The 27,788-nt window shown below is 36.6% G+C and overlaps 1 protein-coding gene and 1 long non-coding RNA gene across 2 annotated transcripts; one reads left to right on the forward strand and one right to left on the reverse strand.

The window, feature by feature from the left end:
- Positions 1 to 273: 273 nt before the first annotated feature.
- LOC145796239 (uncharacterized) lies at positions 274 to 936 on the reverse strand. Its single transcript, XM_082881290.1, has one exon. The coding sequence runs from the start codon at positions 934 to 936 to the stop codon at positions 274 to 276; it is 663 nt and encodes a 220-aa protein (XP_082737416.1).
- A 14,936-nt stretch (positions 937 to 15,872) lies between these two features.
- LOC114281687 (uncharacterized) lies at positions 15,873 to 16,241 on the forward strand. Its single transcript, XR_014334777.1, has 3 exons — positions 15,873 to 15,911; positions 16,028 to 16,123; positions 16,216 to 16,241. It is a non-coding gene; the product is annotated as an uncharacterized LOC114281687 (long non-coding RNA).
- Positions 16,242 to 27,788: the final 11,547 nt, after the last annotated feature.

Raw genomic sequence — 27,788 nt, forward strand, 5'->3', positions numbered from 1 at the left:
CCAATAGATAAGACAGACATACCAGACCCATTGGCAGTCATGATAGTAATAGGAAAGGAAAGGCGGATACAATTTTGGAGTAAGGAAAGGTGAGGAGTCATATGGTGAGAGGCACCAGAGTCAAAAAGCCAGACAGAGGAAGGAATACCTTAAGAGGACCCAAGCAAACCTGAATGAACAGAAATGGGAGCAGAGGCAAATGAAGATAACTGAGAGGTGGACCAGAGATGCTGGAGCTGACCAACTTGGGCACTCAAGAAAGCCAAGTCAGGATCAGAAGCCAGGGCAGAGGCAGTATAAGTAGCAGAAGGGCGAAAAGTACTCAAGAGCAGGACCTCGGGACTGTGACTGAAGCAGCTGAGAAGACTGAGCAAACTGACGGCCCTTCTTGGGACAATTGTACTTCCAATGGCCCTTCTGATGGCAAAAAGCACACTCATCAGATACTAGTGGCCCCTTCTTGGCCTTTGCATCGGTTTGAGGCTGATGGGGTAGGGGGTTCGACAATAGAGTAGACGGAGTAGGAGCTAGGAAAACAGATGGAGACAGAGTCTGACTGGCTGTCTTAAGACAGGTTTCCTCAGAGAGGAGCTCGCGAACAATAGTATCCACAGAGGGGAGAGGAGACCGATGAAGGATGTTACCACGGATTGCCTCATACTGAGGGGAGAGAGCTGTTAAGAACTGTACTAAACGACCTTGCTCTCGAAACTCAACATAAACGTCCAGTGTCATGAGGCTAGATGGTTCCATGAGGGCCAATTGATCCCAGATGCTTGTCATCTCAATGTAAAAATCTTGAATAGATAGATCCCGCTGACGAGCTCCCTGAATGACTATTTCCAACTCATACCGTTTGGCAAAGTTTGACTGCTGATAAACACTTTGCAAGTAATCCCATACCTCTTTGGCAGTGCTATATTTAGAGAACATCATCCCGATATGGTCATCCACAGAGTTTTGGAACCAGGTCAAAACTTGAGCATTATCACAATCCCAAGTGTCTCAGGAAAGCAGATATTCTTCTTGTTTGGGATCCGATGGACGGGGAGTACAGCCAGAAACATATCCCCATTTTTTTGACCAAGAAGAAAATTTCTCATAACAATGGACCAATAAGTGTAATTGTCACTTGTAAGTTTACATTTAATCGCTTGGATTTTATCTTCCGACATTATAATAAAGCAAGACTTAACAGGTTAAAAGATAATATACCAAGAGCCAAACTGTAAATAAATATTTTACAAGTGACAAACAGAGCCAAAGAAAAAACACAAACACAGAGAGACCAGATGAACCGAACCAGATGGACCAGATGGACCGCAAAGAACAGAGCCGCAAATGACAAACCAGATAGACCATGACCAAGAGAGTATCTGAACCAAAGAGAGCAGTCGACCACGATCGCGATGGCGATCAACCACGATTGTGATGGCGAGACAACGAAGAGCGTCCGACTGAAGATCTGGAGAAGAGACAGATAGACCAGGATCGCGATCAACCACGATCGATTTGAACAGAGCCCAACTGAACCAAACCCAATCTCAAATAGGATGGGTCGCGCATATTCACAAGGTTGAACCAGAGAGTTCAATGAAACAGAAAAGCTTCAACAATGGCTGCTAGGGTTTCGAAACTTGGCTCTGATACCATGCAAGATTTCTGTGTTTCTGTATATTCAATTGTGTCAATGATTACAATCATACCTTAGATTATATAGCCTAAATCCTAAACCAAAAAGGAAAATACAATTATGCCTCTAATAGGACTCTAACACAATCATGCCTCTAATTCGGAAAAATAGAAAACAATACAACATATATTCTAACACCCCTATCCAACATGAAGATACAAATTAACACAAGCTAAATTGACACACTGACAAACATATTATAGGGTACAAACAAATACAATGATATTTGAACGTGTGATGTCTAGAACTAAAGCTCTAGTAACATGTTAAACAACCGGTTGTCTCAAAAGTTTAATCTGTTAGGGCATGGACTCAACATATATATCAAGCTCTTACATATTTGTATTTGCCATTGAACTTGTAATTATTTGAGACTATTTTGTATTTCAGTTTCTTGATCTTTGTATAGGACCATAAATGGAGGCAAGCCGTAACTAAAGCTAGTTTAGGATGCATTGCTGCTTTATCAGTTGAGAGATATCTTACCAGTAACAATCTCCTTGTTGAATTTCACCAGGTATTCTCAATTCTGATTGTGTTCTATTTGATATGTTCTTCTCTCTTGGATATATTACCTGATAATGTGTTGCGTTATCTAATAGCAAACTGATTTGTAGCTCATTAATTGGACTAATATCATATAAACCACTTTGATATTACACCTATTGTCTTCCATCCTAGACAAACTAGACATAAGCACTGCTTAATCCGTGAAACTGTTGAAGTTCCTATGCCTACAACTGATAGCCATTCCAACGCAACCCATAGTGCTTGATACTCAACTTGGGTGCCCGGTGCCCATTCTGCAAAACATAACTGGGCCACTCTGATGATTTATTCACCATCTTGAACCAAAATGGTCATAGTGGTCATCCTTCTGTTGGTTTTCTATGCCTTTCAGCTTGAGGTCTGCAATAGTGAGAAGGATTTTGGCACACAGAAGAATTAAGATTAGGCATTGCAGTTGAAATTGTTCCCCAGTGCATAGCCTTTTTTTTTTTTTTTTTATCTCCCTAAATTAAACTTGATAACACAGTTTGGATATGTGTTGGCTGCATAGAGACTAGCAAAAGCTGAGGTTTACTTGTTTTTAGGCACACAAATGCTCTCTAGTTTTTATGTGTGTACATATATTTTGAAGAAAAATATCATGCATATTCCTTAGCTTATATTTGGTCATTCTTAGTGTGGAACATTTGAGGAAAATCATAACTATAGGTTCATTTGAGCTGTAGAAGACCAGGTTCTTATTTCAGTTAGTCACTTTCACTTGAAAGTGGGTATTAATTTTTGGAATATTATTTTAGTGAATGCCATATTATAAAGTGGGTGAAAACTGTAATTTTATGTGAATCTCACTATTTTCTGAATTTTTTTAATAGCCTAAGACTGAAGAGGTTAAGAAGGAACTCATAGACAGACATGTACAAGAGGGTTTTGAGATCTCTATCTTTTGGGTGCTATTTGCTTGTGAAGACCCATAAGGGTAATGCAAAGATTTTGCATTATATAATTTTCTTTTATAATTTCAAATATGCCAATGCTATTCGGTCAATACTAATGATTAATTTTTTTTTTTTTTACAGATATTTTTGGCGTGGAATTGTAGATATTCCTTTTTTGTCTACGGATACTACTTTTAATCTTTATGAAATTATTATTTTCAGTTGGAATATACTTGGTTTGTATAAAATTTGACATTAAAAGATATTATCTTTTTTGGATGGCTGTAAGTGAAATACGTGTTGTGGAATGGGTGATAATATGTATGTATTGTTTTGTTTGTATACCTATTACAGGTTGCGTGGGATACATACAGGTTATGGACAAATTAATTAAAATAAAAAAATATATAAAATGATATTTTTGGGGACTAAACAATTGGTAGCCAAAAATGGAGTTAAATATTTTTAGTTACTAAATAGTTAGTAACTAAAAAAAGAATTAAATGGGAACAAACCTTTTGGTGACTGAACATTTAGTAGCCATTTAAAAAAAAGACTTTAGGCGACTAATGATTTAGTAGCCCAAAAAAAAAAAGTTTTGGCAACAAAAATTTTAGTAGCTGAAAGTGTGATATTAAATTTAATTGTAAGTTTTTGGCGACTAAAAAATTAGTCGCCAATTTAGCCTTTCAGCAACTAAAGTTTTTTTTGTCGCCAATACCTTTTACTTTTGGCAACTACTTGTTTAGTCGCCAATTTAGGACTTTTGGCAACTAAAATTTTTTTAGTTGCCAATACCTTCGCCAACCGTCTTTCTGGGACCAAGTTGGCGACCAAACTATTCAGTCGGGAAAACCTTTTGGCAAATAAAAATTTAGTCGCCAAAAGTGTAATTTCTTGTAGTAAGTGTTTTTTTTTTTTTTAAGGCACTTGTTATTTTTATATTGTAAATAAAAAATATTTTTGAATTTTTTTAATTTTATATGAGCTTTGAATAGAAAACTCTACCAAACGCTACCTACATTTTAAAAAAAATTTACCAAACGCTACTTATATTTTCCCTTATGCATGAGTTAGTTTGAGGACATTAAAATCGAGTTAGACATTCAGCTTAGCTTAAAAGTTGAGTTTGGGTCAACTTTTATGGCAACAATTTTTTGCCCAAGTTTGGTTATTAGAAAAGAAATGGTCTTTTCTCCGGTGTATGGATTAGACCGTACTGTTGGGCTTTTAAGATCTACCACGAGTCTTGTTTCAATAATTCAAGCCGTTAATGTATAGAGCTCATTGAGTATTTCATCTCTTAAAAAAAATCATATTAATCGGATATCGATAGTCCCTTGATCGGAACATATTTTTGTCAACAATTTATTTTTAAATATTGACAAAATGTGTTCTGATCAAGGGACTATTTATATCTTATCAATGTAATTTTTTTTGTAGAGATGAAGTACTCAACGAGCTCTTCACATTAAATCGTTCGGATTATCAAAACGGGACCCGTGGTGAGTCTCATGGACCTAACAGTACAATCTAATCTACAAAGTTGACAGAAGAGAAGCTCATCCCATTAAAAAATTATTTTGATTTGTGATCAATAAGTTACCGTTATACTTATTTATTTATTTTGAATATTTTTTTAAATCAAACTAAGAATTTTTTTTTATTAACATTTTTTAAATTTAGTTAAGAAATTTATATATTTATTATTAAAATATGACTAATATCTATGATGTCAATATTAAGGTATATTTACATCTAAAAAACTATTCAAAATTTTGTAAAACTATTAAGGTATAATTTTATTTTTACCTATTTGATGAATTGCACACCAACCACTAGATCAGTATAAAACAGAAGCTCTTTGCCCAATTTTGTAATTAAACATGCTACAACAATATTACTCAAGTGATAATTGGGATTGTTTGTCACAGTTTGTAAGAGTGATTATAGTTTATTTTAATTTGATACTTTATATCAGATTGTTTGATGTAGTTTTTGTATATAATTTATTAGGTAAAAATAAGTTAAATAAGCTTAAATTTTTTTTTTGATTATTTAGAAGTTGAGAAATGAGTGCTTTTAACTTTTGTTTTCTTATTATCAATTTTTTTCTTAAAAAAACTTCACCAAATTGGGCCATTGTGGTGCAACTAGTTCAATTTTTTTTTTTAATAATATCTCTAAATTTTTGTTTGTTATTATTATTTTTTCCCTTGTCTAAGACCATCTCCAACCCTTATCTAGATACTTTATCAAATTTGAATTTGATGAAAAATGCCTACTTTTTGGGCTCTAACCGTGTCATCAAACTTATATCAAATAAATGCAAAATCAAAATTTTCATCAAATTAACAGAGCGTTTAGTTTTTTATCAAATTTTGCAAGTGCCCGCTAGTAGATAATTGGATGGACAACTGGATTGGAAAAGATTTGATGAAAATTTACTATAGGTCGGACTATTGGTCAGATTCAATGAAACGATTAGAGTACATCATATTACATCAAATTTTTACTCAAATTTATACAAATTTAATGAAATGTTGAAAATGCTCTAAACAGTTAAAATATAAAGCAAACACAAAAGCAAAATGAAGGGGATGAAGAGTCATAGAACAACTTCTTACCGTGGAAAATGGGCAACAATTAGAATAATGGGCCATGACATTGGGCCAAACAAAATAAATTTGTCGACATGCGCATACGTGTTTGATACGTTTGTCGACGCGGTACCTTTATTTGAATTTGGAAAAATTATCCAAAAAAAGAAAAAAAAAAATCTCAAGATTTGACTGTTATAATAAAACAAATTTTTAATTTTTAATTTTATTACTTGACATTTTAAATTTATTTTTAATCTAAATCATCTATCTATTTACGTTAAGTAAAACTGATAGAAAAATAATATTTTAGTCATTAAAATAAATATAAGTGTACATAAAATGTCTAATTTTTTTTTTTTAGGTTGACTTTAAGAACTAAAATATTGATTTTTTTTTTACCACTTTTAGTTAACAGAAATAGACTGATTTTTAGATTAAAAATAAATCAAAATATTAGGGTTGTCAATTACTCAAAAGGTTTATTTTATTACCAGAGTTAAATTCTGATGTTTTGTTGTTGTTATAATTTTCCCTTTTATATATTAATTTATTTATTTATTATTGTTATCTTTATTATTTTCCTATGCGCTAGTGTAGTGTAGGTTTTGTAATTACCGAACATGTGACAACAATTAATTAAGGGTTGGTTTGGGGTGTCCTAAAAAAGTGCACTTTTTGTCTTTTTACGAAAAGATGTGCAGAAAAGTAGAGAGGTGATGTGATGAAAAAAAAATAAAAAGATAAAAAGATGGATTATATAGTAGATCCCAAACTAGGCCTAAATATGTTAAAAATTTGATTATTACAAAACTGTGGAAGGTAAGGATGTGCGTTGATTAATTGGTGTTGATTTTTGAAGTATTTCATAAATCAAATCATCTTTGACGGATTGATAATTTTTCAATATGTATTGTTAACATCTAAAGTCATGTCATTGTCGGAATCTCATGTAAAGGTAGTTGAGCCCTTACTCATTTCGGTATAAATATTTTTTTTAACCATTTCATATTGACAGAAAAACTTGATTAAAAAAACAAAAAAAATTCACAAAGAATCCTCACACTCAAAACACCTTGAAAATGAATATTTTTTGTAAATAAAATGGTGAAGAAATAAGGAGGAGGTATATGACGTACTCAATCACCTTTTTTCTTCTTTTTTTCATCAAACATATAGAGCAAAGTTAGTGAAACTGATCAAAATTAAAAATGCCATTTGGTTGAAAAAGTTGCTCGATCAATGAAGGAATGAAGACCATCAAACCTAATATGTTACTCATTGCTTGTTGTTCCCTCTTTTAGTTGGGGCCTCGCCAATCTTGTCTCTGTTTTTGTGGTATGCATAGGATTGTGCTTGAGAATAGGTGCCAATTTAATTGGAATTATGTTCTTCACGCGATAATACAATTCCCACCAAGTTTCCCATGTGGTATTCACTTTCATTTCATCAATAAATTTTCATTTTTCCTAGAAATAAAAATAAATAAATAAATAAATAAATAAAGGAAAGGAAGAAGTATTCAATGGATCATGAAAATTTCAACGAAACGAGAGATTTGATATCGAAGAAGGAGAAACTGTAACCCAAAAACCATACATTTCATTAAAAAAAAAAAAAGAAATTTTATGTCAAAATTGAAAAATTGGAATAAAATCGTGAAATTTAATAGAATCATAATTTTTTGTACAAATTCAAGAAATTGAGAAATTTCTTGGTTTTCTTAACTTGGGAAATTTTGTACATAATTGCGAAATTTCATACCTAAAAACAAGAAATTTCAAATAAAAACTTATAATTTTAATCTCATAAACCGAGAAACCTCAATTTTTGCATAAACCATGAAACTTCATCCAATTTATATTTTGCATAAAATTAAAAAGTCGATAAATTTCTAAGGGTTTATGAAATTTAGAAATACAAATAATAAATTTCACACGAAATTAAAAAAAAAAATTTGATACAAAAGGGGGGGGGGGGTGGAATTTTAATCCCAAAGTAGTAAATTTGATCATATAAATTTTGGGCTGTGAAATTTCATCCAATTGATTATTTAGCATAAAAGTCAATAAGCTGAAATTTTCTCTACGAATTTAGAAACATGGAAATTTTATACAAACTTTTAAAGAAAATTGGTAAATAAAAATGAGAAATTCTTACCTAAAATTTGTAAATCTGATCATAGTAACCGAGAAATTTCATCTAAGAAATGAAAATTTGGAATTAAATGGTGAAACGTTATTCAAATTTTGGAATTTTTGGAAACTAAAAATTTCTCAGTTAAAATTTGATAAATTTAACTTCTAAGAAATTAAGAAAATTTCATTTTAAAATTTCTCAGTTCAATTAAAAATTAAAACAAATAAAAAAGTACCAATAAATCCAAAATAGTGATTTTATGAACTATTTGATTCTTCTTTTTTTCTTATGGACTCAAAGGTCTCATTTTAGTGTAAATTACATAAAGGGCCAAAACGTGGGTTTTCTCATAATGTTGAAATTATTAAACGTAACACTTCAAAAAAAACTTCTTAGTATACTTTTTTCAAAATCTAACACTTCAATATAACACTAAAAAAACGTGACACTTCAATATAACACATTAAAAAATTCTTTAATATATTTTTTTCAAACGTAATACTTCAATTAATGTAATAAACAAAAACTTCTTAGTGTACTTTTTCCAAACATAACACTCTATTGTAATACACTAAAAAACTCTTTAGTATACTTTTTTCAAACTTAACTCTCAAATGTAACACACTAAAATATTTCTTGGTATATATTTTTTTTAAACGTGACAACGTAACATTTTAAAAAAAATTCTTAACGTACTTTTCCAAAATGTAATATTCCAATGTAACATACTAAAAACTTCTTTAGTATACTTTTCTCAAACGTAACATTTCACAAAAACTCTTTAGTGTATTTTTTCTAAATGTAATTCTCCAATCAATGTAACACAGAAAAACTCCTTAGTGTACTTTTTTTTCCAAACGTAGCACTTTAATGTAGCACTCTAATATAACACCAAAAACTTACACCAACAGAAATGTAAAATTTCATGTTCAACCAACATTTTAGCCACCAATCCTTTCGAAAAGATGTTGGAAAATTTTGATTTTTATAGGCTTTTTTTTAGCCAACTTTGAGCCCAGAATTGAGTGGGTCCCACAAGTCTTTTTGGGTGGGTCCGAAAAGATGACGTATTCCTTGCAGCATGGCAAGTCACATGGTGAAGATGGTTCGTCAAAACCATTTATAAGTGAATGGGAACTTGACTTCATTTTCGGATTCGTGGAATGGACATTTGAAGAATTAAATGTGAGTTTCCTTGAAATTGTTTGTCTCACATTGAAACTTTAAGAGAGCTTTTGTGAGTATATAAGCTCTAAGTGTACAACCTTGGATTGGGCCCCAAAGGGCACCCCAAGTTTGTAGAAAGGAGAAGTTATGGATAATATGAACCTTAGCCCAAACCACCACACGTGCACGTCACGACCATCCGCCTGACCAACCAGCCATGCCATGCCGGGTGTAAGTGTAGGTTGAGTCAATTCTAACATTAATTCTTTGGACAAAATTTATTTAAATTTTTTCAAAATTCTTGCAGGAAATTATTTGAATTTAAAAATGCATTTGAATTCAGATTTTTGTCCAAAATTTGTGCATCTTCTATATTTCACAACAGTTGCAAATTTCGGACAGGTTGAAACTGCCAGACAGATCCAAAAAATGCCCAGACAGATTCAAATTTACACAGCAGTTTATGGACAAATTAAACTGCTGCAATTATATGTTTGAATTTCAAAACTGAATCTGTCTAGTTTTTTGCACCTGTTCAAGTTCAGAATTAGACCTATTCGGGTTTGTCTTTTTGCCTATATATATAGAGTCATTTTCTGGCATTCATTTGGTTCCGAAAAATTTATTTTTCTTGCCTTCATTTTGTGCTCCTTTGCATTATCTATTCTTCATATTATTTTAGGAGAAATATTTGAGAGTATAGAACACAGGTTTTGTTCGTCGAACAAATTGTTTGGAGTGCTATTACAATTTGTGAAGATCATTGTATCTTGGGAGATAGACGCCTTTTATCCGTAAGCACCGTAACGGGGTGAATCTGTCTTAAGGACAGAGTGTCACACATTCGACTTGATCTTTTAATTATTTATTCAATTCTGTAAAATAAATTCGATAAGTAATTATTTTTATTTGTTTGATTTTGTTTCAAATTATTTATTTTACACAGAAGATTGTTCCAACATTCTTCAGACTGATTTGATTAATTATGTTTATACAGAATTTTTCGTTTGTTTTCTTTTCTCTTTCTTCTTCTTATAGAAATTATTTTCTATGGTTTTACAAAATAAGATTCTAGTTGGAAAAATAAATAGTAGTAATATACTGTTTGACAGATAGTAGTAGTATATTGTCTATTTTTTTTACAACTAGTAGTAATATACTAGTGTCATTAACAATTCAGAATATTTATTTGTGAAGTTTGTCAGAAATAATTTCTGAGTATTCATTAATTAAAATTTTGTTTCAGTATTTTAATTATTGAAGTGTTACAGAAATTTAATTTTCTGCGTGGAATTAATTTGTTTAAATAAAATTTTATTTTATTTTCAAATTAATTGAAAATAAAAGTTACAATTCTTGTTTCTTTTATTTTTATAGAAATTTAATTTTCTGTGTGAAATTAATTTGTTTATCTAAAATTTTATTTTATTTTCAAAATTAATTGGAAATAAAAGTCACAATTCTTGTTTCTTTTATTTTACAGAATTTAAAATTTTGTGTTTATGGTTTAATTTTCTGTGTAGTATAAAATACTAATTATAATTTTGTTTTATAATTTAGAATTCATGACTACGGAAACTAGTCAAACTAATATTCAAACCAGTACTGATATGGTGATTGCCATTGTGCCAACCCCTTCTTATGTTGGGACTGTGCCAGTAAATCATGGTAAAAAACCAGAGAAGTTCTTAGAAACTGATTTTTGCGAATGCAAAGGAAGATCAAGTAATAAGAATGTTGCTAAAGCCAATATGACCAAAATTGATAAAATTTTCAATTGTGTAGATGTGATAAATTTTTCTGTAGTTGTTTCCGAGGCAAACCTTGTCAGAAATCCTAAAGAGTGGTGGGTAGACACTGGTGCTACTCACCATATATGTGCCGACAAAATGATGTTCACATCTTATTCTATAGTGGACAACGGTGAACAACTTTTTATGAGCAACTCCTTGACTCACTACTACAAAAATAGTTAAAGATCACACTTTGAGAAAAAAAAAAAAATATCTCACTTTTTTTGGAAGTGTGATAAAAAAAAATTAGATTAATATTTTTATCACACTTAATTTGATTGAGTGTGATAATATTTATTTTTTATGTCACTTTTCAATTAAGTGTGATTATATCTATTTTTTTTAATCACACGTTCTAATTAAAGTGTGATTATATATACACTACTACTTTTAATCACACTTTTTAAATAAGTGTGATTATAAATATATTTTTTAATCACACATTCTAATTAAAGTGTGATTGTTTGTATATTTTTTAATCACACTTTCTAATTAAAGTGTGATTATATATACACTACTACTTTTTAATCACACTTTTAAAATAAGTGTGATTATAAATATATTTTTAATCACACATTCCAATTAAAGTGCGATTATATATACATTTTTTAATCACACTTTAATTAGAATGTGTGATTATATATACACTACTACTTTTTAATCACACTTTTTAAATAAGTGTGATTATAAATATATTTTTTAATCACACATTGTAATTAAAGTGTGATTATATATACATTACTACTTTTTAATCATACTTTTTTAAATGAGTGTGATTATATATATATATATATTTTTAATCACACATTCTAATTAAATTATGATTATTTATATATTTTTTAATCACACATTCTAATTAAAGTGTGATTACATATACATTACTACTTTTTAATCACACTCCCTAAATAGGTGTGATTGTATAAAATATTCCAATTTGATTTTTATATAAAATATACAATTCCCAAATTTGCGCCTCTATTCTACACCCATGAATGACAGAGGACGAATCTTTCCATCCCCAACAAGGTGGAATTCACAAACACAGAGGTCTATTCTCTCCACTACAACAAAACTGGTATTTCACGGATTCACATTAACGACATACAGTAAATGCAAGCCATGGTAAATAAAAATATCCACTACTACAAAAATAGTTAAAGATCACACTTTGACAAAAAAAAAAAAAAAAAAAAACTATCTCACTTTTATTAGAAGTGTGATAAAAAAAATTAGATTGCTGTTTTAATCACACTCAATTAAATTGAGTGTGATCATATTTATTTTTTATGTCACTTTTTAATTAAATGTGATTATATATATATATATATATATATTTTAATCACACCTTCTAATTAAAGTGTGATTATATATACACTACGACAATAATATTTATTTTTAATCACACTTTTTAAATAAGTGTGATTATATATATATATATATATATTTTAATCACACTCTCTAAATAGTGTGATTGTATAACACATTTCAATTTGATTTTTATATAAAATATACTATACACAAATTCGTGCCTTTATTCTACCTATAAATGAGAGGACAACTCTTCCATTCCCAGTAAGATTGAATTTCACAAACACACAGGCCTTTTCTCCTTCTCCTTGCCTTTTGTTTATGAAACGAAGCCCTATTTTGTTTTCTTCATCACAGCTCCGAACCACCATTGAAGTTACTCACAGCTCCGAACCACCATTGAAGTTACTCATTCAAATTTGTCTTTTGAAATAAAAAACCTCTTGAAATTTCTGGTGAGTTCTCTGTTTTTTATGTCCCTTTTGTGTGTATATATTTATGATTATGATTATTATTAGTGGAATTTTATAGATATAGGTTTTCATTGTGAATGAGGGTCTTCGGGTGGATATGAAGCACAGGTACTCCAAAAATATTGCCGTACAAGTACCGAGTATTTACCGGGTGCGGGTACATATACCGGTACGGTTGCACGCGTACCGAGTACGCCAAAAAACGCACTAGATACATTTTATATGATCAGTATAATGATGGGTACGTGATGGACATGCTACAGGTACTTTTTTTGGTACTTCGGGGTACAAAACGAGATTTTTTACAAATTAAAGGGTACCGGAGCAAGTTTTTTGGTCTGTTTAAAATAATGATATAAATTTGGGGTACTTTTGTAATAAACAAAACATGAAACAAAAAATTAGGGTTCTACTCTATTTAATTGTCTCTCTTTCTCTTGAAACACGGAGAGACTCCCAAGAGTTGAAGAACTCCTTCCTGTGAAGCTATCGAAGAGGTTTAATCGAAAGTGCTAATCGATTCTCTCCTTCAAAGATCACATTCGGTAAGTTCATCTTTGATTCTTCCTCCTCTTCTTCTTCATTTTCTTTGTTCTGTCCATCTTCGATCTCTTTGTTCTTCGATTCTTTCACTTCTTTCATTTTTTTTCCAGATTTTTTTTTCTGTTTCTTCGCAGCAAACGAAGAATGAAGACATTAATTTTAATTTTTTTTTTTCCAGATTTCTGTTCTATCTAGATTTCTGTTTCCTCTTTTTTCATTTTTTTTTCCAGATTTTTGTACTCCTCCTTGGCAGCAAACGACTCCCTCAGCTCTAGTGACAACTCCTCTTCTCGTCAGGTACTCCCTCTTTTCCCTCCGTTTCTAGGGTTTTGAATGCTGTTCTATTTTTGCATGCTCTTTCTTTTGAATCTCAATCTCTGTTTTTATTTTTTGATTTTATGTGTTTGAATGCGTAAATTAATATATTCAGTTGGTTTTTTAGACTATTTGTGGAATGAGAGGTTTGTTCCGTTGTAATGGTTGTTAAGCTGTTTCTTTGTTTTAGGTTCTGTTTGATTAGAAACAAAATTTGTTTGAATGTGAAATGAAAGGAAGACAAGGAAAATATATTTTCTTGTAAACATTTTATTAGGATGAAATTTTTGCAGGAAAAAGATAGAGAATTTTTTTATAATTTTAACTATAGGTAACCCCTTGCATTGCATGAACAAATTTTATTATTATTATTATTATTATTATTATTATTATTATTATTATTATTATTATTATTATTATTATTATTATTATTATTAATATTTTGTGCAAGAAATTTACAACTCAATTACCATTGCTAATATGTGTTGTATAGAAAAAACTAATTTTGTTGTTGTTTCCTACTCTTTCATGCTAAATAAACTTACCAGAGCATATTGGTTTTTGAATCAATGTGAACAACTTGTGCTGAGTTATATTAAAATTTAATTAAGCTAATGGGTGTAGTGTAATAAAACATTTTTGTTTATAATGTCTTCTCTTTGATATACTTATAAAAAAAAATTAAAATAAGGGAATTACATCCGTATTTTTTATTACACAAATATGGAGGGTAGCATAGTTTTCTTCTCCCCCTTTACATCCTTCCTAAACATTTAACAACCAATTTAGTTTACAAAAGAAGGAGAAATTGTTGAAAAAATTAGTATTGGCATAATTCAGATTAAGATTGTGGAAATTACTCCAAGGATCCTCTTTTGTTGACCACATAAGGGTAGTTTTTTTTTGGGTGAATAACATAAGGGTAGTTGGTAGGTCCTAAAATATTATGATTTATATTGCTGAGAGCCGTTCTGCGGTTATTTAACTTCTGCTGTTAAAACCTCTGAAATCCCACCATTCTTGAACCTTCTTTTGAATTCAGAGAGAAAGAACAAGAAAATTCTTACAAAATTACAGCTAATTGGATTGTGTTCGATCTAGACTACTTGATCAGAGCTTGGAAAGAAGAGTGAGGAAATTTAATGTTCTTATTGAATCTTACCTTGAGAGTCTGAGGGTTTAATGGCAGCAGGTCCATTGTTCTCATTTGATCCACCCATCTTTGATTTGCTTCAAGACCAACCTACAAAAAACAAAACCCAATTCTAGGAATGTTTGAAGAACCAAGATCATTCATTCAAAGAAAAAGGTGAAAATATGATCATCTTATTCTAAAAACACAGAATATTATAAAGAGTCAATATAAAATCTTAACAAGTGACACGTTACATGATATGAAAATATGATCATCATATTATTATTGTTTAGAAAATATTTCAGAGAGTATGAGAAATTTAACAAATGACATATCATCTCTTATATGATAAATAAATATTTTGTAATTTTTATATTTTGCCTTTGGCATCATTTGATTTTCACTAATAGCAATTCGATCTATGAATGCCTCTAGTCAGTTCTGACTTGCAAATCTCATATTTTTGCAATTGCTTTCAACCCTTTCCCCCCCTAATTTATTTATAATTTCCCATAACTATTCTAGGCTTTCCCTTCTTTAAACTTGTTCTCTGTTGTGCTATTTTCTTCTTATTTTCTTTTTCATCATTTCATCTCTTTCTTCTTTTTCTATCCACTCTCTATTTATATTTTTTTCTTATCTGAAAACAGATACACCAGCACATAATTGTTAAAATCTTGGTGGAATTGTTCATTACTCAAATACTGGAACTGTGGGGGATTGTTCATTTGTTTCTTTTTTCGAAGTTGACCCATCTTGACTTGGTATATTAATTGCTCTTCTTTCTCTACCTTGATCTGAGTTTTAATTTTTGTTGGGATTTAGTTTAGTTTACTCTCTCTGTTGATGTGTTGCTATAATAATTTTTTGATAAAATCTTTTCAAGGCTATGATTTACTAAATATGTGTTTATATATACTGTTCAATCATGCTGTTGAAATAAATAGTTTTAGATATTGGGTAATTATCTAAAACTATTTATTTCATCTGTTCAAATGATAATAAACTTATTAAGCTTATACTTGTGACTTGTTCAATTGTAGGTACCATTGGATATTGTTAGTCATTGATCTAACATTGATGATTGTGTACTTACTTGATCCGATTAATTCTAAAATAAACACAAGCTTTGAAATTGTAATAAACACTTAAGTTTGGCTAGTTCGTACATTTTTAAGCAATTTGAGTTACTCTAAAAATATTTTGACATTTGGAATTTCTTTTGTAAAGTGTTTTGAAAATTTATGAAACTATCCAAAGGAGGAGGAGGAGGACCAATCCAGTTTGGAAAGTAGTTCAGGTAATCAATATCATTTTCTCTAATTTTATCATACTTATATTATGCTAATGATCGTTCAGCTTGATTATAACACTTTATATATAGTTTCTAATAATAATGAAAATGATTTTATGTAGTCCCCGCAACAACCTACAAACGTGGAATGTGGGTTTTATGTAATGCGGTATATGAAAGACCTCATTAGAGATCAAAGCATCCTAAGAAAACAAAATGTGAGATAAATTCTAAACTTTTATTACTATTATATTTATGATACTTGTACATCTTCTTCATTATCTAATTGTTTGTAAATAACTTCTTGCAGTTCAATGGAAAAAAGACTTATACGGAAACCAAAATTGATAAAGTGCGAGTTGAATGTATTAATTTCGTACTAAAGAATATGAGTTGAAATCCAGTGTAAGTATGATATAACTTTCGTTCTTTAAATTACTAATCAACAATTTCTTTAGTTGGTAAAAAATATAATCACTTCAAGATTTCATTTTTAGATTTGTTGATTCTATGTATATTTGGTTTTATAACTTTAAAATATCTGCTCATACATTGAAGATTTTCATTTTGGATTTATTGATTCTATGTATATGTCATATTTATATATGGTAATCCAAACATTTTATATTCGTAACAATCAAAGTTCTTATTCCTTTTCTATTGATGCAAGATATGAAGAGTTAGTGTGATGAGAAAATGTTCGATTTTGTCTTTTGTAAGTCTCTACAAAAGTATTAAGTTTATTCATATGCTTCTAGCGGTTTCTGAATTAATTTGTGTTTTTATTTTTCAGGTCAGAAATTTCATGGAGAAATGCAAAATATGGTCAAAGAATTCAACAACTTAGTTTTTTCAAGTTTTTTTTTTTTTTAATATATGTAAGTACAGTTAAAAACTTTTTACTAATTCCTTTGTATATACTTTTTGAACATTTAACTTTCATTTATGAAATATATGACGTTATTCCATTCAATATATGGTTGTGATTCAACATATAGCATATAGTGTGTATTACATTCTTCAAATGCATATAACATGTGATTGTAGACACCCCATTTTTGACCGTCCTTAAGACTTGGACGTCACCGTTTGAACACTCGGTGATCATCCATGTTTGTGTTCGTTTGGAGTTCCCGGAGGTCTCGGCTACGCGCCCTGCCTCAGGATCTCCGAACTTGACCGTTTTGTGTCTGGTTTTGCACCAAACACTTGTGTTTTGCCTTGGAGGGGCAGGGAATGCCTTGTGAGGCATCCCCACACACCACCGGCAGTGGCTAGAGGTCACCGGCTGGTTTTTGCTGTCATCGGCACTATTTATTGCCGGTCGGCACTCTTTGTTGCCGGTCGGCACTAAATTTTGTCAAAATGACATCTTTGGCTGGCCGACTACTGTGCATCTGCTTTTGCAGATATTTTGTCCCAGTTGTCTTGCATTTGGCTCCCCTCCATACACGTGTATGGAGGGATCTCCCTCTTTAGAAGCTTGTCTTGTAAGCTTTACAAGACAAGAAGCTCTATAAGAGAGGGTCTTCTCTCTTGTTGCAAGGGTTAGACATTTTAGACATTTTAGAGAGAGAGAGAGAACACAGAGAGAAGCTCTGGTTTTAGGGTTAGGGTTAGATATACACTCTATCTCTCTTTTACTCTCTTTGTGTTCTAGGTGTTTTAGTCCATACTATTGTACACAAACACCTAGTGTTTCACCTTCCTTTGGCTACTAAAGTTCTAAGGGGCTGTTTTTGTTGTTTTGGAGTTGGATTCAAGCCAAGGAAGGCTGTTGGAGCACCATTGTTGAAGGAGTCTTCAAGGGTAAGAAACTAGTCCCTTTATTCCCCATTTTTGCATTGTATTTTTACCTGTCTTAAAATCGTTTTTGAGCTTAGTGTATAATACAAAAAAGTTCTGTTTTTTAGCCCTCTTGATTGTTTGTTAAGAGTGTTTTGTGGTTTGGAGGTGTTTGACCCCTCCTAGGCCTTAAAAGGCCTCATTTTGTGCTATTTTGTGCAAGTTTCGAGACTTTGGTGTTTGGGCCTCTTTACCACTGAAATCTTGAGGGATTTCAGTGATGGAGATGGTGCTTTGAAGTCTCCAAAAGGGGAGGGCCATCCACTCCCCTTGTTGCCCTTGAAATGGACCTTTTTTTGGCCTCTTGAGGGAGCATCTAGCTAAGCTTCATATTGACCATGCCTTGGCTGTTTTTTGTGCCTATTATATCGTAATGTGCCTCTGTTTATTGTTGGTTTTGGTACACCATGCATGCTTAGCATACCTACCATGTAATGCCTTGTTATTGCCTTAATATGCCTTAGGTTGTTAGCCTTTGCTCGAGCATGTTTTAGGCCCCGTTTTGTGAAGCTTGTGTGCTTATTTTGCCATGCTAAAGGTCTGTCCTAGGTTGTTTGGGTCGGATTTGGCATGCTTAGTATAGCTCCTTTGCATTCCGGCTTGTTGGCCTTAAGTGTATGAATGTATAGCATGACATTTTTGCATTGATTTAGTGGTTTGGAATCATCCACCATGTCATTTTAGTCCCTTTTGCATGCCTATATGTTTGCCTTGGATGTCTCCTTAATGCTTTGAAAGCTTGGGTAGCATGCTCCTTGTTTTGGCATTTATGCATGCCTTTGAATTTAGGTCATTTGGATGCCATCTAAGTGATCTCTAGGCCTTGTCTTAATGTCTTAAAACTCTGTTTTTGGTCAATAAGTTCATGCCATGTTTGGTCTTGTTAAGTGTAGTTCAATACTCCATTGGTTTACTTTGGATGCTTGGGCCATTTGTTGCATACATAGCTTGCATTAGTAGGTTAATTTTGGCATCACATTAACATGATTTTCAATGCTTACCTTGCATGTTATATGTCCATGATCATTCCCTTCTAAGTGTGCTTAGAAGTAGTCTTTTGATACTTAAGCATTTAGGCCTTCAACATGTGCATGTGTGTATGTGTTTAGTCCTTTATTTTGGTCATTTTGGCCATTGTTTTAGGCCTATTTAGAGTTGCCTAAATCATGTATAAGTCCACCTTTCCATCAATTTGCATTGCATCATGTTTGCTTGTATGCTTACATAAGTGTCTTGCCATGCCATGTTACATCCTTAGCTTGCATGCTTAGGTTGCATTGCATCTTGCATGCATGCCTTATTCCTTGACTTGGTGATAGGAATTGGGCCATGGTTTGTTTGTTTGATTTGCATTTCATTTGACATGAAAGTTGCACACTTGATTCTTTGGGCCATCATGCATGGAAATGCGTGATTGGCGGTCCGAGAATCGAGACACATGCCCCTTTGAGTCACAAACATGATAGGGGACATGATTGGTGCATACATTGCTTGAATTGTATTGCCATGCAAGTTCTGTCCTCTGCTGCTATGAGTTGCAGGTTCTGCAGGCATTCTTTGCCGACCGGCAGTATATATTGCCGACCGGCAGTGAATCATCAGCCGATGGATGCATTTTGTGCCGGTGACCACATACCACTGCCGGTGGTAATTCTACTCAGCCGGTGGTGATTCCCAGTATCCAGAGAGGCATCCTTGAGATTTTGGTAGCCTCCAGAGAGGCAGAGCAGGGAAAACAGAGGCAGACTATGCATGGCGATGCGCTTCCGAGCAAGACCCGAGCACGCGCTGCATCTGGCTCTCCTCCCGAGGCGGTTTACTGCTTTTTCCTAGCTTAGTTAACTTGTTAATTAATTAGAAAATTTGTAATAATTAATTAGCTTGTAGGTTAATTAATTGTATTATTTATTCGGTCTCTCCGAGTGAGGGCGAATCTGTAATAAGTGTGGGTGAGTGTGTGAATGTCTTCCAACCCCCACTTCTTTCTTCCCTTTTATTTACCTGCTTATGATGGTAGATTAGGGCATGTTTAAAATTAGCATACCTTATGCAATGCATGCGTGCATTCATACATTTGCTTTGCATGCACCGGGCTCAGCGCATCATTCTAACTACATCTGTATTTCAAATTCCAAATTGAATACATATTAGTTGTGCATTTTCACATGTCATTCATAGAATAACCGAGCCTCCTCTAGTGACATTTTGTATGCGATGCATTAGGCACTTAACATGGACTTGGATCATGCATGTCTGCTAACAAGTTCTTTGTTTTGGCGTGGAGTACTAAGTAAGTATTTTAAAATGCTTTAGCGTCTCGCATGCGTGTGAATGCTATCATGACAGTATGCTTACCATGTGGCTAGATGCTTATATGATAAACTGTTTGAATGCCTGTGGGTGAAGGTTGGATTGTTTGAGTTGGAAAAACTCGTTGAAATCCGTATTTTAGCCTACTTGCGAGTAGCAAATTCCAAAGCGCTTTTCAAAACAAACGGATATGCAATGTTTCTTTCCAAATTAGGCAATCTAGTCTATACTTGTTTGCTGTGCGCATAACATAGTAATTCTAGGCTAACAATTTGAATAAGAACACATAATGTTTTCAAAAACGGATATCACGGTTAGTAGAGGCCGGTCTTTGGACCGGGCGAAAGGGGGTGCTCATAGTTGACCTTCCCCGATCGTACCCAAGCTCCCGAGCCGAGACAACTCCTGTGATGACGGACATGTGGCCTTCGGCACCGAGTCAGGATTTCCTAAATCCCCCCTTAAAAAAATATTTAGGTGGCGACTCTGTATCTGGCAAAGCAGTCTATGTTTGGCACTTCTTTTCAAAAATCTGTTTCTCAAAACGATTTGCCAGATTTGGACTCTTTGGTTCAAGATTAAGAACCGTGACACAAATCAAGTCTGAACTGTAGCGAGGGCCCTACGCGGGCGCGTCTACAGTTTCTGGCGACTCTGCTGGGGATTTAGAGAGCTTGACTCAAACTCGTGATATCCTGTTTTGATTACACTTATGTGTTTCTTTGCATTGCATGTGCATTGGTGTGCCTAGGAACACAGTGTTTGCCATCTGCCATTCCTGAACGGTTTGCCGGAGGCTTGTCTTGTTAAGGCATGACCATAAGGCTGACCGGTTATGGGCTCTGACAGTATGGGAACACAAACCCCGGTTTTACCGGGGCACCCTTTTCGACCATTCGACCTAGTGCATACTCGGATCCATAGTGACCATTCTAAGTTAGGATAGGCTGCTTACCCGATGTTAGGTTGTTTGAAAACTGCTGCGTGCATAGTGAAACCCTAGCTCCTGACAAAATAGGACAGGGAAACCCTACCCCAACATAGGGGTGTTTTGGCTCTCTTTACTTGCTATGTGCTTTTAGAGTATTGCTTTACAGGAAAGTACATGTCAGTTTGCAAGTTTGAGTATCAGACCTGAGGACACCAGTATCAGTGTCAGTTATGAGAATCAGTTATCTGCGGGTATCAGGCTCAGTTTTTTTTTTTTTTTGGGACAGTGATTTTTGGGGAACAGTGATCAACAGTAGAGTACAGTTGTTCAGCTACACCCGTGTTTGATCTGTTTGGGCTGAAATGCTGTTTGTTGTCTCTTTCAAGGTTCGGACAGGTGGTACAGAATAGCTAGTGCTCCCCTTTGCTGAGGCAGGACTTGTGATGACGTAGAATTCAGAAGAGATTGTGGTTATGACGGCTGCATTAGAGCAAGGGATCACTCTGCAAAGTGAGGCCAACACTGATGTGTCACATCCACCCAGGTCGCCTGTTGCGCACCCGGTTTGGGCCCCCCAGCTATACCAGGCTCGCGAGCCTACTACATTCGAACTAATGGGGATGATAGGTGATCTCCAGAGGTCTGTGGCGGATCTCGCCTACGGAATGTCAGCTTCACCTCCAGCCGCACCATATGCTGGGAGTTTTGTACCCCAAGAGCCCCCGCTGTTGGGGCGAATTGTGATCGAACTTAGTCAACCGGAGATGGCCTCCAACTATGGCAATGACATATTAACATCAACTCAAACCCTCGATCAGGCTGAGGCCAGAGGAAAAGACAAAATGAAGGCAGATGCCGATCCCATTGAACAACTGCTGTGGGCAGTCGAGGCTTTGAAAGCCGGAGGGATGAACAAGGAACAGATAACCGCAGTTGTGGTAAAAACTGTGGAGGATGCTTTCCCCACTCCACCCGAGGGTAGTTCAAGCTAGTCAGAAAATCGGGATAGGCCCCGTCATGCCAGAACAGTTCCTCTTGTTCCCGCCCCTGCACCCGGGAAAGATCAGAAAGCTAAGGTGGCGCCTGCCGACCCTTTCGCTTGTGCAGCTAGTAAGAGCGCTCAGACTCCAAAGTACCTGCCCCGGGGGTGCAGGACTTTTCATGCTCTCTACATGCCTTTGTCCAAGGCACTTCAGATCCTTGCCGAGAGGGGGCACCTTAAACCCTTGGAGCCTCGGCCTCTCCCGAAGAATCTCCCCGCTACGCATGATGCTGCTCAGTACTGTGCATACCACCAGTAGAGAGGCCATGCAACCGACAATTGCTTCTGCCTCCGTCATGAGGTGCAAGATTTGATTGACAACGAGGTTATCCTCCCGCCTACCTCAGCCAAGTCCGTTACTACTCAGTTATTGGATTTTGAGGACACAGATACTGCAAGTATGTAATCAGAAGGTGAACCACTTGCGGGCGGCATCTGAATGTATTTTGAATGTGGCGTCTGGCACGCATTTTTGAGTGGCTATGAACGCTAGCTTTGTAAATTCTGGCTTGGGTATCGAGTCAGTCTTTTGTTTTGAGTCAGTCTCTTTGTCTTGAGTCAGTCTTTTTGCTTAAGGGTCTGTCTTGTTGTAGCGAGTCAGTCCCCTTTGTATAGAATACCAGGTGATTCCGAGGTTGTTGCCTCGAACACCGTTTTGTCTTGTAATTACCCGTTTTTGTTTTTGAGTCTGTTTCTGGCGAAGGGCCAGTTACACCAACAAATCTGAATGAAACAGCTGTTGCTATCTCACTTCCATGCTTGCTTTCGGTATAATTGCCAGAGAATTTGATTGGGCTGACAGTACATCTCGCCTGCTCTCCTGCGCGCCAAACTCATTGCATTAACCTAAGTTTTTCAAAAAAAAAAACCCTTTTGAACACTGCGGTGATAAAAACGAAGTGGAGGGAATTCCTCGGGTTTTGCAAATTTTGATCATTTTGAGAAAAAGAGAGGCGTGCTAAGCCTTTTAATGAATGAAATCATGCTTGTTGACATAAGTACTGAGAAGGATCCTGGCTTGATCCAGATTGGTTCCACACTATCTTCGGCACGAGCGATTCGTCGCTTTCTTAAAAACTTTCAAAAACAAATGTTTTACACGGCCCTGTGAAGACCTGTGTGGAACCGCTCTTGAGATTGTGCAGCTTAGGACCGCTCTCAGCCTCAAGATTCAACCCCCCACACTTTCAAACCTCGAACCCGTTCAGAAAGCTCAACGGTCAAACGTCATGCAAGGTCTATATGGCCAGATCAGAAACAGCCCTCGAAAAAGAGGCAACAAAGCCGAATCAAAAGAGTAGATCTCACCTGAGAGAGCTCGTGGAGCAACCATGACGGAGTCTCCTACAAATCATTGCAACAACCGTTCTCCTAGACACAGAGAGGCTTCAACTTCAAAAACCATTTGGCATGGACTTGTTACACTTTTACCCTTTTGGAGGCTCGCTGGGTCGAAAACCCGGAAAGGCAACCCAGGCAAAAGTTAGAGCAAGAGAAAAATACAAAAAGAAAAAAAATAAAATGCAAAAAAAAAAGAAGGAAAAAGAAAATGAAAAGAAGCTCGCAAGGTCGAAAACTCGCATCGGGCGCCTTGGCAAAAGTTAGAGCCTGAAAAGTGAAGGTTAAAATACCCGAGTGTACCTTAACCGGAACTACGTAAGGCTTGATTCCCATGTTTGGGATACGTAGGCAACTTCATCATGAAGTCCAGCCCCCAATGCTTTCATAGCGTCTCATTCCATGCAATGGTTTCGATTTCATCCCAAAGTCCAGTTGCCAACACCTTCCAAGGCGACTGTGTCCATATATTTGTTGTGACCCTCTTCGTCATCTCTGTGTCTAAGAGCTCGACCACCGCCAATGAAGACTATTTGCGGACTGCTGCGGCATCATCTAAACAAGGGGCAACGTTCCGTTGCCACGAGCCGTCGCGAGACGCCATTCAAACTAGGGGCAACTTTTCGTTGTCATCCGTCCACCCCCCTTTTAAGCCAGGGGCAATTTTCCATTGCCTCCGATCCGAGGTTGCGCATCTCGAAGAGTAAGTTCCATGCTCGTTGAGCGTTGACTGTTTGCAAAATAGTTTTTGAAAATTTTTACTGAGGTTGACTATTTTCTCGAAAACTATTCCATTTTCCAAAACTGGACCATTGTCTTAGACCCAAAAAGGAAAATTTTCAGTGCTCATCGCCTGACTTGCATGATTTTCAAATCAAAAATCGAACAAGTACGTTAATCCGACTCTCATTTTGATCAAAACTGTTTTAGTAGAAAGCAAAAAATGGAAAAAATGGCCAAAATGATGAACTAGGGGCACAGTTGAGTCAGGCATTCTGTTTTTCCCCCGTCATCGACGTACTTGCCAAGAGGGCACTCTGCCCACCAGAAGAAATAGCTGTGAGCTAACGGCATTGGGCATGAACCCGCAACTTCCTATTCACTCATTAACCACCTTGGGGAGGGACGAAAAATGAGAGAATAAAGAATAGATAGGTGTAAGTTGAGAGGAAAAGTGAGCCAAAGGGTTTTGAGAGAAAAACCGAGCTTGAGTGCCAGAGTGATGTGAGAATCACAAATCAGAAAGGGTGGGAAACGATACACAGAGAAACTGGCTCCTCGTGATCCGAGGTCCCCCGTCTTCGTTGACGCGTCTGTATGTCGTGTCTTTTGTCTTGTTTACCTCAACCTCTGCTTTAGGTTTCTTCCGAGCGTGTCTCGTTATGTTTAGGTCGTGTGCCTGTATTTGAGTCCTCCCGCTGTGTTCAGTTGTAGGCTCGATACCCCGGTTGAAAATCCTTTTTTATTTCAAAAATCGTTTATACTCAGAATGCTGTGCCATTCTCTATACTTGAGTGTGCTTCAACTCCAACCGGTTCCGTCTTTGAGCTCCGTCTTGTTAGATTGGGCCGTTCGCTCAGAATTTGCTGTGTGCAGAATGAACCGAATGCTGTGTTACGGGCTGTATGCAGATTAATCCCCAACAGAGTAAGGGCTGTGTGTCCAGAATCAGGCAGTGGGTTGCTTGGGTTTATTTTGCTGTTGGCTGTTTAGTTATCTGACTACCACAGTGCAAGTGTTCAACATTCGGACAACAAATCATATTCCATTTACATTGAAGTGTAACATGAGGGGACGCGATGCAATGCATGAGATATGTAAATGTAACACTTTTTAAGCAAAAAAAATTTGTTCATTTCATAATCTTTTTCAAGTACAAAGTTTTGAGGAAAACAAAAATCTGCCTGCGGCAGTACAAGGTAATCTAACTACCAACAAAAAGGAAAAGTACAGAAAAGAAGAAAAACAACAAAATCTGTATCCAGGTCCAGTGACTCCAAGGGCTAACGGTCTGTCCTAGTCCTCTTCCTGGACGAAGGTCCAGGAGCATCAGCAGCATCGTCGTCAGAACCCGAGCTAATGCCACCTCCGGTCTCCTCCTCCGATGACTCCGCCGCCGACTCTGCCTCCACCTCCGACTCGTCATCCTCATCATCGTCGTCATCAGGAACGGGAGCCCGCGAACTACTCCCGGCATAAGTGTGCCCCGCCTTGGTGCGGGGGAATACTTGGCCCTCCTCATCTCTCCCTCGGGCAGGGACGGAAGGTCCAGCTGGAGCACCTCCTACCCCGGGAATCTGGAAGGGAGGCTGAAAAAAATACACAAAAGACAAATGCATCAGTATACCATGAGCAGTTTATCAATGCAGGATGCAGTGTATGGATACAGTGTGAGAATGCCGAAGGTAGTATATCAGTACAGAATGCAGTGTATGAGTACAGTATGAGAATGCTGTGAGCAGTTTATCAGTGCAGAATGCAGTGTATGAGTACAGTGAGTGAATGCCGTGAGCAGTTTATCAGCGCAGAATGCAGTGTATGCAGTGTATCAGATGTTGTGAGATCAGTGTATCAGGTGTGGTGCCGTGCATTAGATTACGTGAATCAGCTTGCGAGTGATTTGAGGCCGTGATCAGGAAAACATACCGGGATGCTGTAGAGGGCCAGGAGGTCAAAGGTCCGCTGAAGCATCCCCATCATGGAGGCATTCATCTCCAATGACTGCCGGGTATACTCAGAAGAAGCCTGCAAAAATATCAGATGCATCAATATTCTGTGGAATATCAAATAAACTGAAGTGAAATGACTGTACAAAAATGCAGTAATACATACCGGAGGCAAGTCGGGGACACCGACAAACTCGTGGTCAGCCGGCGGAGGGGCAAAGGGGACCTGATAGGTCGCTCCGCCCTGCCCTCGAAAAGTCAATGAAGTAGGCAGAACAGGCCAACCGGTCCCCCGTCCCCCCCTGAACTCCGCCCCTACTACGGACTCGGGCCCTCATTGAAGCTCCAGCTCCAGCTCCCGTCCTCGCCGCTGGCACCGCAGGCCTAGCTCCCTCAACCCGACGGCCGCCGCTCAGAGGCCGCATAAGGTACGCCTGTATGTACCCTTGGTAGTCGCCGATACCTCTGAAGCAGGTCGCCTCCCAACCGATGGTATAGTCGGCCATCTGTTTAGTGGTGAGCCTCTCGGTCTCCCTCATATCCTCGGGAGGGTGAGCCGGGACTATCTGCTCCGGTAACCCTAAGGTCTGGCGTAAGAAACGCTCACCTAGGTACCAAGCCCGACAGACCGGGCCCTCCAACAAGATCCGAAAACGCGAGGTCTCATCGGCACCGGCGAACTGATCCCGCGTCACAGCTGGCAAAGGAGCCCAAGGCTGCCAGGTGATCTGAAAATGTAACACAGTTTGTTATCTACTGTTATTGAAATATACAGTGGAAGGGCGAAGCTTAAATGAACTACAAGTAAAACATACCTCCGCGGGGGTGATGGTGTCAAAGAAGCGGCAGAAAAAGCTGAAGGTCTCTCGCAGCCTCCGGGTGCATCTCCCGTCAAAGCGGCGTGAAAAGGGGACGACCAGAGGAGTCTCCGTGACCGGTATAGGTGCGAGCCTAGGAAAGTAGGCGTAAACCCACAACTGTAGAGAAAACATCAATATGACTATCAGATAAAGCAGAATACAGAATAAAGCAGAAATGGCGGAGCCATGTGTTGTGTAGTGTATTGTGCAGAGTGTACAGTGTGAGCAGTGTACAGTCAGTGAAAAGCAGAGTGTATGTGTGTGCCGTGTGTACAGTATACAGCAGGTATAAAGCAGACTACAGTGTGTGCAGTGTACAGAGTACAGAAAATATAGAAAGGAAAAAATGAAAAGCGGAGAAGAAATGTACGTCCCAAGCCCGCCAGTAGCCTCCGAGCAACTGTCCGCCGCCGCAGGAAGCCGAGCTCATGTATCCGTAGAGAGTGGCCAGAGCGGCGCCACCCCAGTCGTAATGCAAGATCCGCCTGACGTCCACCAGTGCGCTGAGCAGGCAGAGTGGCACGGTGTTCGCCCGGTCGGCGAAAATAGTCGTCCCGAACAAAAACATGAGGAAGCCGCGAGCGTACCTATCCACGGCCTCTGGGGTCATCGGGGCTGTGTCAACAAGGGTGGGCTGGACCCGGAACTGCACCTCGAACCAGGAATATCGGACAAAGCCTGGACGAGCGAGAGGTGGCGCCTCACCGAGTAGATGGATCTGAGTGGCAGTCCACTCGTCCATGTCAATATCAAAGGGGATCGGATCACCTCCTACCCCGATGCCTGTGAGCATCGAGAAATCGTAAGGGGCCATCGTCATGTCCCCTGCCGAGGAGAAGTGGAATGAATCGGTGGTGTCCCACCACCTCTCTACCAAAGCGGCGAGTAGAG

The sequence above is a fragment of the Camellia sinensis genome, chromosome 7 (assembly GCF_055761805.1).
Source record: "Camellia sinensis isolate YWXY chromosome 7, ASM5576180v1, whole genome shotgun sequence".
In the NCBI taxonomy this organism is placed as follows: domain Eukaryota; kingdom Viridiplantae; phylum Streptophyta; class Magnoliopsida; order Ericales; family Theaceae; genus Camellia; species Camellia sinensis.

Bases quoted from the DNA above. Each gene is read 5' to 3' on its own strand.
- LOC145796239 (XM_082881290.1), bottom strand. From the start codon at position 936: ATGATGTTCTCTAAATATAGCACTGCCAAAGAGGTATGGGATTACTTG.